The sequence below is a fragment of the Tachysurus fulvidraco genome, chromosome 11 (assembly GCF_022655615.1).
Source record: "Tachysurus fulvidraco isolate hzauxx_2018 chromosome 11, HZAU_PFXX_2.0, whole genome shotgun sequence".
NCBI classification, from domain to species: domain Eukaryota; kingdom Metazoa; phylum Chordata; class Actinopteri; order Siluriformes; family Bagridae; genus Tachysurus; species Tachysurus fulvidraco.
The window spans coordinates 7,488,782-7,505,382 of NC_062528.1; the positions used below are offsets into that span (position 1 = coordinate 7,488,782).

The 16,601-nt window shown below is 37.6% G+C and overlaps 1 protein-coding gene across 1 annotated transcript in view; it reads left to right on the forward strand.

The window, feature by feature from the left end:
• The window catches only part of zbtb16b (zinc finger and BTB domain containing 16b), a 41,215-nt gene extending 30,965 nt beyond the window's left edge, over positions 1 to 10,250 (forward strand). The window contains exons 5-7 of the mRNA XM_027174030.2: positions 2,839 to 3,009; positions 4,983 to 5,150; positions 6,002 to 10,250. Coding sequence (XP_027029831.1) covers positions 2,839 to 3,009; positions 4,983 to 5,150; positions 6,002 to 6,231 — 569 coding nt within the window. The 3' untranslated portion in view covers positions 6,232 to 10,250. The remainder of the gene's footprint in view (positions 1 to 2,838; positions 3,010 to 4,982; positions 5,151 to 6,001) is intronic.
• The last annotated feature ends 6,351 nt before the right edge of the window (positions 10,251 to 16,601 follow it).

Genomic DNA, 16,601 nt, shown 5'->3' on the forward strand with positions numbered 1-16,601 from the left:
CTTCTGCACAAGTAGCATGTGATGTATCATTGTTCTGTTTGCTCTGTAAAACTTAGACTTTTCCTTGCCCCTGGCTTGCTCATTAGGATTAAATTTAAATTCAAAATGTATTATCTATATATTTCTCTAAAAGCTGCTTTGTGATGATGCCCTTTGTTAAAAGTGTCATGCAATTAAATTTGAATTGAATTTTAAATGTGTCTCTATAGCATTAAAATAACTCCCTGATGCAATATTATTGGACCACATCCGCATCTGGGTTATATTATATATTTCATAATGTGATTATAGAATTATTTCCCTTCCTAACCTTTGTAATCTATTTCCATAAAGTGCCATTGCATAACAAAAAGATTCATTCTAGTTATAACGTGGAGTCTATTTAACGTGTAGTTATTAACTGTTCACTGATGGAGACTTAAGTGAAAAACTGTTCACAGTATAAAGTGATAGATTGGAATCTAAGTGATACTATCCACATCCTACATACTATCCTAGTGAGTAAGTAGTGAGGAGCCTCCAAGAGATGAGATCTCCAACCAGGAATAGGGCATCGGGATGGATCAGGCAGGTCTGGAGAAAATAAGTGGTCAAGGAGCTCAGGAGTAACATGTGTATGCTTGTAATCATGCAATGCTTAAAAACAACCCAGAGGGTGACCTACATACTTTACCATTACCAAAACTGAGTGAGCGTATGAGAATGGGGGGACACAACATACAGACATACCAGTACACCAAAACACGAAGCTCTGCCCATGAGCCCTCCAGATCTGCTCCTTAACCTTGACCTTGTCTTGACTAAACAAATATATTTTCATCCTAGACATAAACGCTGAGACTCTGTCTGAATCCCACACTTTAATTGGAAGGTTTTGCAAAAGAAAGGTCTGCCCCCTGCTGTAGCCTTGGCTATTAGAAATGATGTGGTAAGCTGTCATATATAATGAAACCATAAATCTTAGTCATAGTATTTCTAGTAAGATAATAAGCAAGGTGAATAATAGTTATAGAATAGCACTTGTGCAAGAATGAACGATTCTTTCTATAAGTCTTTATTTACGTGCTTTTTTGTTATTCAAAATTAGCTGCCTCTGTTCTCTTGTTCTGCTGTCTGATAAGCCACAAATGAGGGAATAATAGAAATACAGGAGAAAATGCATAGGGTAGGAAGAGTACTTTTCAGCCAGCATTTGCACAAAATTCCCATTACGAGCAAGCAATCGGTGATAGAGAACAGAGGCTGATTTTTATGTGTCTCAGGTGCTATTGTGGCTTTTTCTCCTCTTGTTTCCCTGAGCTATGAGGAAAATGCTGATTGATTGACTGGGAAGTCAATCCTGGCCTACTGTTTATAAGCCCACCTCTGGGAATTCACATAGATTTTAAATTAGAGGCAGCTTTAGTTTAAGCAAGAGCTGCCAGACTGCACAGTTTACAAGAAGGAAAGAGAGACACATAGAGCTTTTCCACTGGCGAGTACCATACATGATGCTGATGCCTAAGGTGGAGCCAGTCCGCAAAAAAGCTAGTTGTTGGTTCTGATATCAGAAGGTTTTATGAGGTCACACGAAAGGAAGAGGAAACAACTGGTTTACTAATTATTATCTATTTTCAATTATTATAAAAAATAATTAAGATCTACTACCTAATGACTGGGGGGCACGTTGGCTTAGTGGTTAGCACGTTCGCCTCACACCTCCAGGGTTGGGGGTTCGATTCCCGCCTCCGCCTTGTGTGTGTGGAGTTTGCATGTTCTCCCTGTGCCTCGGGGGTTTCCTGAGACATGCATGGTAGGTTGATTGGCATCTCTGGAAAATTGTCCGTAGTGTGTGATTGCGTGAGTGAATGAGTGTGTGTGTCCTCCGATGGGTTGGCACTCCATCCAGGGTGCCCGATGACGCCTGATGCCCGATGACGCCTGAGATAGGCACAGGCTCCCTGTGACCCGAGAAGTTCAGATAAAGGGTAGAAAATGAATGAATACCTAATGCCTTGGCTAATACCATGAAAAAAAATATTATATATAGTGTAGTTCATAGCAGCTGCTGGGCAAGCACAAACACACAATACAATTGGTGCTAGGTTTTCATTTACAGTGTAGGTGAAAAGATTGAAACACTTAGAGTGAAACACATAGATTAGTGAAGTAGTGGAGTGGTTCAGGAGCAGTGGTGGAGATACGGTGCGTGGTCCTATGACGGCCCTTTTTGGAGGCAAGGCTGGTCCTAGGGGGAAATAGTGCAGTCAGGGAAGAGACAGCCGTGTGATAGTGCAGGCTTTGGTGGCTTACCATATCCCTGGGGGAAAAAGTCCCTGATTTCATCTATATATTGGGTCACTGTTAAGTTTCTCTGAATGTTATTTATTTGTGTGTGGGCTTCCACAGGGTTCTTTGGTTTCTTTCCATTTCACAAATACATATATGGTAGTCCATTACTAGACTGGTATCTCATCCATGGTTAGTCCCTCTTCACACTCAGTATTTCCAAGATCCAGATTCACCACGATCCTGAACGGGATAAAGCAGTGTACATGAATAAATAAAGGGTAAAACTAAACCTGGTTCTCAATCAGACCTGAAACTTGTAAAGCCCTTAATAGCTGTTACTACATCTTAAATGTGATTATTAAATGTATGTAGGTGCAATTAATACTGTCTCCAACATCAGCAAGAGCCTGAATCTTTTCTTGTAGAATTATTATATAGCCATTGCATTGTACTAATTATTTGCTTGAAATGAGTTATTAATTATGTAATAAGTGATCATTAAAAGTCTCTCTCTTTCCCCCCCCCCCCCCCTCTCTCTCTCTCACACACACACACACACTGATCTAGGCTCAGACATGGCTGTCTTTTGTCTGCTGTGTGGGAAACGCTTCCAAACTCAGAAGGCACTGCAGGGTCACATGGAGGTCCATGCTGGTGTGCGCAGTTACATCTGCAGCGAGTGCGATCGAACTTTCCCCAGCCACACGGCTCTCAAACGCCACCTTCGCTCCCACACAGGTACGCTTTTATTTACCTCGTTATGGTAGCCTGCGACAACTGGATTTAATTGCTTATTTTAGTCGTTCTGTTTTGCCCAAACTACAAATTGGCAAAGGTCATCTTATTTCCACTCTCGCATTTATTTCATGACTCTGGACTTTTTAGACCAGATATCAGGGTTAAATCATCTTTAAATCATCTCTGAATGTTGGTACCCCAGGATAATAATAATAATAATAATAATAATAATAATAATAATAATAATAATAATAATAATAATAAAATGGATAAAGTTAGTACCAACCATTTTGCAAACCTGGTTGCAAAAATCAACGAATGGAACTGCACAATTAAGCAACAAGTCAGAAGAAATTCTTGTACCCAAGATGATGAGCCCCACCCCACGCAATCCCAGAATTGGTCCTGACTTCAATATTTAGTCAACGTGTGTATGTATGTGTACATGGTATCCAGTACACACTTAAGGGTGTATTCCTGCCCTGTGCCCTGTGTTCCTGGGATAGTCTCTGGATCGACCACAACCCTGACCGGGATTAAGCGTCACTGAGGAATAACGAATACATATGAAAAAATCAAACAGCTTGTTGGTTTAAACACAATCACAAAACCCTGTGTTAGATTATATCATTTTAGAATGTAGGGAATTTGCTGGTTTTGGTATTGTACTTGTGTTTAATACCTAAGGGTCAAAGTGCACATTTGGTCATATCATTTTGCTAAGACATGTGTGTTTGTCTGATTCTGAAGCCTCTCTCCTCTCTACATTCTGCACATGTAGTGTCTTCTCATTAATATGCCATTCCTGTTCCCTCTCCGTTTCACTGGCAGGCCATTTGCAGACAGTGGCGGCTGTCTAATGTTCACAGCTGTGCTTGATAGGGCAGACAGAGACAAGCGAGCTGGATTGTTTATTGCACAGAAAGCTCTCTGAAGCTCCTTTTAGATCGTCTTTCGTGCAGTTTAATGCCATTTTGTCAGACATCTGGAGTTTTTTAAATAATGAAGGTTTATTTTACTTTGCATTTTGCAAACTGTTCCGTCGTTAAGTATTCGACTTAAACAAAGACGTGGATGTCTTCGCAGTATGCGATACAGCAGCATTCGGAGTGGCTACCTACCCAAAAAAAAAGATCAATACAGTAGATGTAAAATCTAATACGCTAGAAAAGAGTTCTTTGTATGTGCTGGGTAATTGACATTACTAGTGTGTGTCGAATCTTCCCAGGGCTGAACGTTAGCACATTAGCATGCCTGCGGCGATGCGAGTCTGGCCGACTGGCTGCTCGCCTCAGCTCCATTAACTTTAATGACAGACAGGCTGCAGGGCTTTTTGCAAGGTGCATCTGATCAGTTGATGCAGGTACCTAAAGAGGGCTGCTCTATATATCATCATATATCTAGTCTCGCAGGGCTTTAACCTGCCCTTCCTCTCCACTCCGATAAAAACCTCATTCATTTCAGACTGCCACTATTACTAAGAATGGAATTGAATGTGAATAGTATGCCATGATGTGCTTTGGGATTTTTTTTTATGCTTTGTCTCTTAAGATGGGGGTTTACACCGAAGCATGACAGTACATAACAAGAAATGCAATTTATTTCGAGGCACGGCTGCCACTCGGACAGGGAGATAATGAAAAGCATGGGTCACTGCTGATGGCTTAAAGTGTGGCCGGCTGTGCTGAGATGCATTAAATATTGGGAGCTTTATACGCTCGACCGCATCCCATGCTGCTGCCTGAGAAAATGATATAAGAAGCTGTTAGTGAGCGCATAAAAGCAATTAACACCCAGCCAGAGCCAGTCAACACACACTATACTCAACTATCACAGATTATTGGCATTTTAAAAGCTACTGCTCAACAAGAAGCCTATTGAGATTGCAGTTCATAGGGATGTTTTGGATAAATGAAACCATCTTAACTGCTTTATTGTATAATGTGAGAGCGTATGACGTTTCTGTGGAACAGGTGACCACCCGTACGAGTGCGAGTTCTGCGGTAGCTGCTTTCGGGATGAGAGCACGCTGAAGGGCCACAAGCGCATCCACACCGGAGAAAAACCCTACGAATGCAACAGCTGTGGCAAAAAGTTCAGTCTCAAACATCAGCTGGAGACACACTACCGCGTACACACAGGTCAGAGCTCCGAATCCTCACACAACAATGTGCACCGTTAAACACTTCAGTTCCCAGTAAATGTTTTTTTAATTCAGCAGATGTCTAGGGAACTATATGGAATTGGTTTTGAGAACCAAGAAAGTTACAGAAAAATTCTAGATAAAGCTGATAAAACAAACTGTGCTCGAGGTGGAATTACAGGCTAATTGCTGCTCCTCTTCACTCCTAAATAAGGCAGTTGCTAAGCTTTCCTATCAGGTAGCCTGTCAAATAATTGACTTTTTTTTTCGTCGAACAAGGCCACAGCTCTGGACTAGGTGCATTTAGATAATGAGAGCAAAGAGGCGCTCGCAGCCAAAGGCCAGTAGTGCAGTAGACAGCCAACAATGGAATCAGTGACATTTAAACCCACTGTCAATGACAGATCAATAATCAGTTCGCTGCTGACAATGACAGGCTGTTAGCTTACCTTGTTACCCATTTGTGATTTTCATTGCACAGCTACCCTGAGGTTTCTTTCCCCCAGGTAGTCGCTTGTTTGTCAATTACATACACCAAAATGTAAAACTCGCTGAAAAGTACTTGCTATACTAATATATTCACTGCGTTTTACACATCGTTTTGTTCTTTTTATCGAATAAAACGTATTTAATCGAAGCTGTCAAATTGAAGTATTGAGTATTTACCCACCCGGATCATACAAACCCTTGTACGGTACATGTTTATCACAATCCAATTCACAAAGCAAATCGTTGTGAATGATTATTCGTCATTTAAAAACACACACACATCACTGCAGTGTTGATAACAGTGTAAATCTGTTATTACCGTGACCCCAAAATGTTATTAAATGTCCATATTATCTTCAGGTGAGAAGCCCTTTGAGTGTAAGCTGTGCCACCAGCGCTCACGAGACTACTCAGCCATGATCAAACACCTACGCACTCACAACGGAGCTTCGCCCTACCAGTGTACCATCTGCCAGGAGTATTGCCCCAGCCTCTCGGCCATGCAGAAACACATGAAAAACCACAAGCCTGAGGATGTTCCCCCAGACTGGAGGATTGAGAAGACCTATCTGTACCTATGCTATGTGTAAGACAGCTGAAGAAAGGAACGAAGAAAGAAGAAACCGGTGGCTCATTCATTCATTTTGCTCGAAGCTGGGCCAAAGATAGAGAAGGAAAGTGATCAAATCTGTTGTGTAATTTTTATTTTTATTTTATTTTTTTTTAAATGCCATTTCATATGCACATGTCCAAATTCATCTCTAGGGACATTACACTGTTCTTGTTTTAGTAAAAGGAACATATTGTTAAAGTGACTTTAAAAAAAACAAAACATTTAATTAATATGATATGTTATATAAGAATATTCTAGCACTAGCACACGTCTCACTAACAAGATCCGAGCTCGTCCACATGTAACACAGATAAGTGATAACATACCTTTTTATTCATGTTAAATATTTTTAAAGACCAAGGATAAAAATGAACAGAAAATGTTTGCCGAGGCCACGTGTACAGAAAAGCAGATGATTGTGTGACAAGCCTCAAAATGACCTAAAATAAATAAATAAATAAATAAAATTGAATATTAAAAAAAAAGATCTGCAGTGCAAGAACATCACAGCTTATTTTGAGTGGCAAAAGCACTTATTGGCCATTTGATAACAGGTAAACTCAAATAATGCTACTTTATGATCACAGATTATAAAGGATGTTTCAGGGATGTGTTCATAGAATAACTACACTGTGCACTTTCATAACTGAGTTTGATGTCATGACTACGATGTTCAGTATAATCATGAAAACACACGGGGGATTTAGTTCGCTTGTCATTCGCTTTCCCACATTCTCCTACCATTAAAATGAGTGTTAGGCTAATCATAACTTTCTTAAATGCATATTTTTGTGATATGGAAATCATCAAGTGATGCATAATTAGTGGACTTTCATTGAGGGCTGCACACATTAATAAAAAAATTATATATATATATATATATATATATATATATATATATACACATAATTATGCCGTGTATATATAGCTATATGCTGGACATTGCGATAGGGTGTTATGTTCAGGCATTTTAAGATGAATTATCCAGAAGGATAAATAAAAAGGAGAACTTTCAAATAAATAATAAAATATAATGATCAAAGTAAACAAACTAGAAGAGATTAAAGAAGAAAATGCAGTATTCAGCTCTACAGATGTTACCTTTTCATGGCTTATTTTTTCCTTTTTTTTTTTTTTTTAAATGTTACTTGAATTACTTGATTGTCTTGTGCTTGTGTGCTTGATTCGTTCTTATATCACAGCACTGGTGCATACACTGATGATGGATCAGAAAGTGTCGATTAGTTTTCTATAACAGCAACTCCGATTGTTGTTGCATTATCGTTTCTATAGTAACACATTTAAAGCGAATTGTATGGCAGATGCTGCAAATAAACTGAGAAGGAAAAAAAAATGGTCGTCGAAATGGTGAGGTTTTCTGTGAGGAGAAAATCTGGAAGGAGTCTCCAGTGTCAGTGCTTCGTAACGGGCAGAGCTAAACCTGTAACCGTAAGCTTTCCGACTTTCTGCGTTTCTTTCTCGTTAACGTCGAGACAGAGAGAAACGTAAGGGAGTGACTTTCATAGCTGCTATAATTTAAGTGACAACAAGAACAAACCTGTCTCATGGATGTTCTACAGCATTACTGTAAGTATATTTGGGTGACATAAAAACTTTAATAAAAAAAATAAAAAATTTAAATCACTGACAAATTTCTGTATTATAAGAGTAAAAAAACAACACAGCAGGACATGCTGTAACAGCACAATCCCTTTGCGTGTGTGATGAATCTTGTGGTTTATTCGGCTGCAGTTAGGACATTGGATTATACATGGATTATAATCCTGTACAAAGATTCAGTTAGCCATAGAATAATCATCATAACCCGCACTCGGTAAGTGCACAAAGATCCTCTTTGCATTATTATCAGGTTTATCATTGCTCAGCCCTCTGTGTGCTACCTCTTCATGGCTCTTTGTTTTGCACTAAAGCAAAAGCACATACGATTATAATTTGCGACAGTTATTTTTAAATCATATCTTCTGCTTAATTCTCAGAGATGGTGATTTATTTGACATCACATTTACACTCCATATCCGGTTTACCATTTTAGAACGAAACCGACCGTATCCTGATGTATCCATTCGTTTTATATACTGTTTATGAGCTACGGTATAAGGGTGAAGCTTAAGAATAGAAGTGTTGTCTTTTTATGTGGAAATGATTGTAAAGTGGAATTGTCAAGTCACATGCGGTTCTGCTAAGTACATAAATTGTGTGTAATGTTACTAATGGGGGGGGGGGATGCAAAAGCAACAACAACAAAAAAAAAATAATAAAATAAAATAAATAAAAAAACCCAAACAGGAGCCAAATGTGGCAATTTGATAAGAAAAAAGAAATGGTGTATTTTTGTATTCTGTAACGTGCAAAATCTGTCCACCTGTTTATAGTTGAGTGAGTACTTTTACAGTAATTTTTGCATTGTGTTTGTTTTTTTTTTGGTGATACTTTTTGTGCCTCTTTTACAATGTCGACGATGTTCGGTAGTAGATGTTTGTAAAGCTTGTATTGTGGTCACAGCTGCTGGGTGTCTGTTTCTCATTACTTATTATATGCCAAGATCCACAGGCCTACTAGGATCACGAAGCACAAAATACCTAACAGAAAAGGCAGAAATGTTTTTGTTTTTCTGTTTGCTTGCGTTGTGGTCACAGCGTATTCACTGTGAGATCCAAAACACATTATATGCAGTTATATGCAGGTTTGTGTGTGTGTGTGTATGTGTGTGTGTGCAGTGTGAGTCAAAGAATTCTTGTGGTCAAACTGTTTCAGTGTGTAAACGCATTACTTATGAGAAAAGAAAATAATCTTCCACAATGAATCCACAAAATATTTGATTTGAATATTTTTCTAAAAGCATTTTACCGTACATTCATTTTGTTGCTTCACTTTTAGACATCACGTGTCCAGAAATACCGAAGGAAATTGTCCACTGAAAAGGATTGTGACAAACAGGGATGTAAGGATTTATTTCTTTACTGCACAACCAGATCACAAGGATAAAATGAATTCTGGGAAAGTAATCAATAAGTATTGTTGTTAAAACATTGCTTTAATTTAGTTATATTTGTCTATAATGAATTACTTTAAGCAAGGGGTTTAAAAAAAAAAGGTACACTGTGAAAACATTTGTCAGATAAAGCCTTTACAGAAAAATCACTTTAATTTCGTATGTTTTTCACATGTGACGATATGCGAACAACTGTGTAGGTACATTCTAACCTGTTGTGAGCTCAAGGATGTGTGACACGTAAAAAACAACACATGGAAATAAATGAATCAAATACGTATTTAAAATAAAGACATGCACTACATGTAAACAATACATATGCGTATAAAAACAGTTTGTATGGCTTTTCTGTAAAGGAGGATCTTTGTTATTGGGTTTGCAATAAAACCATATGCACAGCACAGAATTGAGAAAGTGGCATCCCTGTGTCACTGTGTTTTATTTTTGCCTCAACCTAGAAGCAGCCATTTCCCTCAGTGCTCCTTTATATGTGCCATTCACATCAAACTTCAATAAGTAATCATAAACTTTATTTAAAGCACTGAGAATCCATGTTGGACCAAATGAAATCTGTTTTTCAATTCTAGATTATTTTCTTGCATTGACATTTTACTTTTACGTTCGAATGATTTACATTAATTGTCTTTCAGTTCATTGTCTACCTCAGCACCAATTCTTTATAAAACCCTAAAAGGTGCCCAATTACAGCTGTTTATTTTCTCAATTGTGCATAATTTTTTTTTTTTAATTATTTTATTTTATTTTTAGGATTTGGAGGTTATTTCTATTTTGGATTGTTGTATTTTTTTTTTCTCTGTATTTTCAGCATCAAGTTAATACGCTGTCTTTTTGAACTGTGTGATGGCATTGATGCGGATTGAGGTGTTTTGTTTCTCTCCTCTCTGTGTGTGGGCTCAAACACAGCTCTGTGTTACTGTTAATGTTGTCTGGGGTGTGGAAAAATAATAAAGATATAAAAGAGACTTGATGAGGAGTTTTGCATTTTATTATACTGATATTATTGTTGACTAAAATCAGGTAGAAAAGTTTTGCTTTCTCTAGTGGTACAGATATCAAAAACAGGTAATAGTTGTAATTATTTATGGTAACCGTATGGTGTCGAAAAAATGACTACATTTAATTACTGTAGATTGTAAGATTAAATCTAATTTGCAACGGTTGTAATAATGTTATAGGCTAGTGTTATGCCTAATTTTTATATTTATTAATATACATATTTGATATTTTTATAATGAAATCAGTGTAAAAAGAAAATAAGATTTTTTAAAGCTAAGGTATTTATGTATATTTGTGCATTTTACCAACCTTTTAATCCTCTATTTTTTTAAACACAATATTTTAAAGACAGCAATGTTATTAATAAATTGAAAACTTTTGCTACACATTGGAAATATCTCAAATATCAGCGTCTCGTATTTGTGTTTCAGTAAACTGTAACCTAAACAGTGATCTTATTTATAATATTTATCCGTCATAGATTTAGTAGAATGTGCTTGGTCACACATATGAATGTTTTTGTGTAGAATTACATCTCATTCTCATTTTTTTTTTTTTTACATTAAGTAAACTGGCTTTTATAAATGATTTTATACCGCCATCTAGCGTTTACACTGGTTTACTGCAGTTTTAAATACATGATGCTGATTCTATACCTGCAGTCGACTTTTCGTATTTTTATTGGGTTTATTTTTCGTTTAATTTTTAAAACTTGATATTTAGTTAAAATACAATTTCAAACTCAGGTGTGTTACCGTATGTTTATGCATACACAAAAGTACATATAAAATACTTTTTTGCTGTACAACATCTATCTATCTATCTATCTATCTATCTATCTATCTATCTATCTATCTATCTATCTATCTATCTATCTATCTATCTATCTATCTATCTATCTCCACCGCTTAGCTAAGGGGCCAGCCCCTCATCCAGGGACTCAACATCCACTCGAGTGTTGATGAAAACTACCAGCTTGTGACTTTGCTTGCTCATTCTGATGCGAGCCTTTAACAATGGCTTTTGGGAGATAAAAAAAAAAGCTGGATCATCACTAAGTCTCTCTTTAGTGATTAACAAGGTGGGGCCTCCATGGATCAGACTTATTTGTTCAGCACATCCTGCAGATGCTCAAATTGACTGAGATCTGTGGACTTTGGAGGCCAAATTAACACCACAAACTTCTTGTTGTGCTCCTTAAATCATTCCTGAACCATTTTTGCTTTGTGGCAGGGCACATTATCCAGCTGAAAAAGGCCACAGCTATCAGGGAATACCGTTTCCATAAAAGGGTGTACATGGTCTGCAACAATGCTTAGGTAGTTGGTGTCAAAGTAACATCCAGATGGATGGCAGGACCAAAGGATTTCCAGCAGAACATTGGCCAAAGCCTCCACCAGCTTGCCTTCTTGCCATAGTGCATCCTGGTACCATGTGTTCCCCAGGTGAGTGATGCACACACTTGGCCATTCACGTGATGTAAAAGAAAATGTGGTTCATCAGACCAGGCCACCTTCTTCCATTGCTCCGTGGTCTGGTTCTGATGCTCACATGCCCATTGTTGGTGCTTTCAGTGGTGGACAGGGGTCAGCATGGGTACCCTGAATGTTCTGTGGCTATGCAGCCTCATACGCAACAAACTGCGATGCACTGTTTATTTTGACACCTTTCCATCAAAACCAGCATAAACGTCTTCAGCAATTTGAGCTACATGTAGCTTGTCTGTTGAATCGGACACAAGGACACTTTTGACAGATACTGACCACTGAACAAGAAACACTCAACAAGAGCTGTAGCTTTGGAGGTGCTCTTACCCAGTCATCTAGCCATCATAATTCTCTTGTCAAACACTCAAATTATATCCTTATGCTTGACTATCTTTCCTGCTTTTAACACATCAACTTTGAGGAAAAAATGTTCACTTGCTGCCTAATATATGCCACCCACTAACAGGTACTGTGATGAAGAGATGATCTGTGTTATTCACTTCACCTGTCAGTGGTCATAATGTTAAGCCTTATTGGTGTATCTCAGATTAGTAGGAATTATTCACCTGGCATCTCACAAACCAAGATTTGTTCATCAGAGTGCCAAATAGTGAAATGTGATTCATCACTCCAGAGAACATCGTTCTGGTATCATCATGCTGGAACAGGTTTTAGTTCTAGTAACAGGTCCCTTAGTTCCAGAAAAGATGAATTGTTAATGCTACACGATACAGACAAATTTCTGACAATCGCATGCTTTAAATATTGTAGCAGTAGTTTGGGGAAGGTCCAGATATGAGTGTAATGGTCAGATTATCACCAAACAAATGCCTGTGCATGTATTGGTTTACAAACCTATACAGTATAACAAAACAAGGGTGCCTGCTTTGCTAATAAACATTTCCTGCCCCTTAAATTCCTTAAAGGTGGAAGAGAACAACAAAAAATGGCTACCTACTGTAACACTTTGCTTAACTGAGTAATGGTGACACCGGGAGGTGAGGATAATGACTGAACAATCATTCTTGGAGGAGATGGTGGTGGTGGCTATTACAGTAGGGACAGAAGAAACAGGAGGTTGTATTGAGAGCTCTATTTGTATACAGTATGTGTTGAGCATATATTTTAGACTCAACACAAATATAAAAAATGTGTGCTGAAAGAAATTTTTTAGAAAATTTTAGCAAATAAATAAATAAATAAATAAATATTGTCATCTCAGGTTTTCAAAACATAATTTTGTCAGAATTGGTTTATGTAATGTTTAAGCAATGCTCATAATTATGCTACATGCCTGATGTATGTAGCCTTCAACTAAAGCAGGACAGAAGGTTTTATTATGTTGGCTTTGTAGAAGCCAACATTCTGTTTTCCTACTGTATTTAAGCTTAGACAAAAATTTATCAAGAGTAACTCCTCCTAGGGCTTTTGAGCCACATGCACCAAATCCGAATATGTTGTAGACCCTGGTCTGAAGTTTGTCACTTTTCTAAGCGATCCGAGTTCCGGTACTTCCGGTACCGGTCTCAAAATGACCTTTTTTTCCATAGACTCCCATTATAAACTTTGGAGGTTTATAACTCAGCAAGCTTTCGAACTTTCAACACCAAACTCGGCCAACTCCTTTAGGGTGATACTCTGAACAAAGTTTTATATTGATGTATCGACTGGCCTTTCGGTTGTGCCGCAGCCCCGCCCCCAAAATATGCAAAATCAAAAAACCTTCTACAACATTGACACGTGATATTTCAAAATACTCAGAACAATGAGGGGAACTTACTCACAGGTATTATGATGATGTCACATGACGTCACGTAATGTCATGTGAAAATCAAAAATTAGCACAACATGGCCATGTGACATATCAAGACACAGCCCAATGTGGGGAACTTCCTCAAGAGTATTTGGATGACGTCACATGCTCATCTCCACTTTCCTCCAAATGTTTTGCCACCCTAGCTTTCTGTCCACTTGCCTTCAAACATAACACTGATCCTTATGTCCACTCGCCACCAAAAAGCACCGGCCTTTGCGAATACTTGCTTTGTCAAAGCCAACATCAAAGTTTGTTGGGACAAACTTTACAAATCTAGATACATTCTGTTTTCCTATTTAAGCTTAAACAAAAATATATCAAGAGTAACTCCTCCTAGGGCTTTCGAGCCACATGTACCAAATATGTACCAAATATGTTGTACCAGATATGTTGTAGACCCTGGTCTGAAGTTTGTTGCTGTTAATTTTCTAAGCGATCAGAGTTCCGGTACTTCCGGTACCGGGTCTCAAAGTGGCCTTTTTTCCCATAGAAAAAAGGCCCACTCTCAGGACAAACTTTACAAATCTAGTTATTATTATTTTCTTTCGTTCCTTAATAGTAAATATAATATATTTTAATAATTAATTGGAAGACAAGGCCAAGACAAAAGTGACTGAAATTTTGTTGTCAATGCTGGTCAATTAAAATGTCATTAAAATACTGCACTTTGTTCTAAAGTATTACTATTTGTATTTTATCCAATTATACAGTAAGCAGTCAAATATCAAACAGCTTGTTTTCCATACAAGCTAAATTATCACTAATTAGGATCCAAACATACAGACCAAATTAGTAATTAATGATCATGTTAATATTTTCATAAACCATAATTGGCCACAGAGGTTTACTTGAACAATAATCACATGGGGTAGATATAATCTCTAAAGAGAACCCACACCGCTTTTATGAATTCAAAGCTTAATGTAAAGAAGAAATAGCACCATCTCAAATGAGTTAAGTATTAAAAATGGATGTTTAACAAAACCCCAACCCACCCCAATCCCTTCATAGCCTGATAGTAAGTACCCTTGTGAATAGTCTCATATCAACCGACTTGTTTTCCTAAAATGCGTAGCTAATCTTAATTAAGATTCAAGCACCTGGTTTAATTGAATAATTAATGATAATGATATTTTTCTTAAGACATAATTAGCCACAATGCTTTATGCTAACGCTATGTTACACAATACACACAGCACATTTCAGGCATCTATCTGTGCATGTAGCAGTATAAACAATCATCTTTTGGAGATGAAAATTAGTTCAGTTAAACCCAAATATGAAGTTTCTCCTTGTGACATTTAAAGTACATAGATTACAGCAATTTCAGGCAGGTATTAGAGGTAAATCAACTGGATATCAATGATGTCACTTGTTTTTCTGCAATTCACTGCCAGCCTATTCTCAATAGTGATTAAGTTTGGCTCCATGAGACTACCATAGTGTAGTAAACATCTCTGGCTAATTATGTTTTAGGAAAATTTTAACATGATCATTAATTATTAACTTGAACCACTAATTTGGATCTAATTTACGGTAACTCATCTTGTTTGGAAAACAAGCTCTTCAAACGAGACATTTCACAGAATTATAGTGTACGGTATGGATGATGATGTTTGCTTGATTGAAGTCGATTGAAATTTTACATCCAGCTGTAAATTGTGCCAGTACGGCTGCTGGACCACTCAATCATATTTCCCTCTAAACATCATGATGCATGTCTCATACCCCATACTACTGCACTGATTAGTTGGTATACCTAAGTAGTCTGTACTACCTATACTGACACAACATGTTTTGGCATACAGGGGTGTGAAAAAGTGATGGCCCTGTTCCTGATTTTTTTTTTTTTTTTCCATGTTTGTCACACTTTAATGTTTCAGACCATCAAACTAATTTAAATATTAGTCAAAGATAACACAAGTAAACACAACATGCAGTTTTTAAATGAAGGTTTTTATTATTAAGGGAAAATCCAAACCCATATGTGTGACCTGTGTGAAAAAGTGCTTGGCTCCTAAACCTAATAACTGGTTAGGCCACCCGTAGCAGCAAGAACTGCAATCAAGCATTTGCGATAACTTGCAATGAGTCTATTAAGTGCTGTGGGGGAATTTTGTTCCACTCATTTTTGCAGAATTGTTGTAATTCAGATACATTGGAGGGTTTTCGAGCATGAACCACCTTTTTAAGGTCATGCCACATCATCTCAATAAGATTCAGGTCAGGACTTTTAATAGGCCACTCCAGTCTTCATTTTGTTTTTCTTCAGCCATACACAGGTGGACTTTTTGGTGTGTTGTGGATCATTGCCTTGCTACAGAACTCAAGTTTGCTTCAGCTTGAGGTCACAAACAGATGGCCACACATTGTCCTTCAGGATTTTCTGGTAGACAGCAGAATTCATGGTTCCATTTATCACAGCAAGTCTTCCAGGCCCTGAAGCAGCAAAACAGCCCCAGACCATCACACTACCACCACCATATTGTACTGATGGTATGATGTTCTTTTTTTGAAATGCAGTGTTACTTTTATGCCAGATGTATTGGGACACACACCTCGGGGGTTCATACCGGGCCATGTGGGTTTGGATTTTGTTTTCCCTTAATAATAAAAACATTAATTGAAAAACTGCATGTTGTATTTACTTGTATTGTCTTTGACTAATATTTAAATTTGTTTGATGATCTGACGAACGTGCAAAAAAAATCCTTCACACTCTTTTCTTACTCACTTTATAAACTTTGCTGAGAACATAAATTATATCGTCAAAGGTATGTACAGTAAAAAAAACCATCACTAAAAAAACAAGCCCCTTTTCTGATATAAGACCCTCCACTTTTCTGGGTAGGTGAGTGAGTGAGGTTGGAGAAAGTGAGGATGGAGCTTGGATGTTGAGCAAGTAAGCCTATTTCAATTGATCACAAAGGATAAATTGAAATTTATGGACTTCTCTTTGTGTACAGGGCTTAAACAAGTATGAGCTTGGATTCTTTAGTTACAGTGAAGCTCGT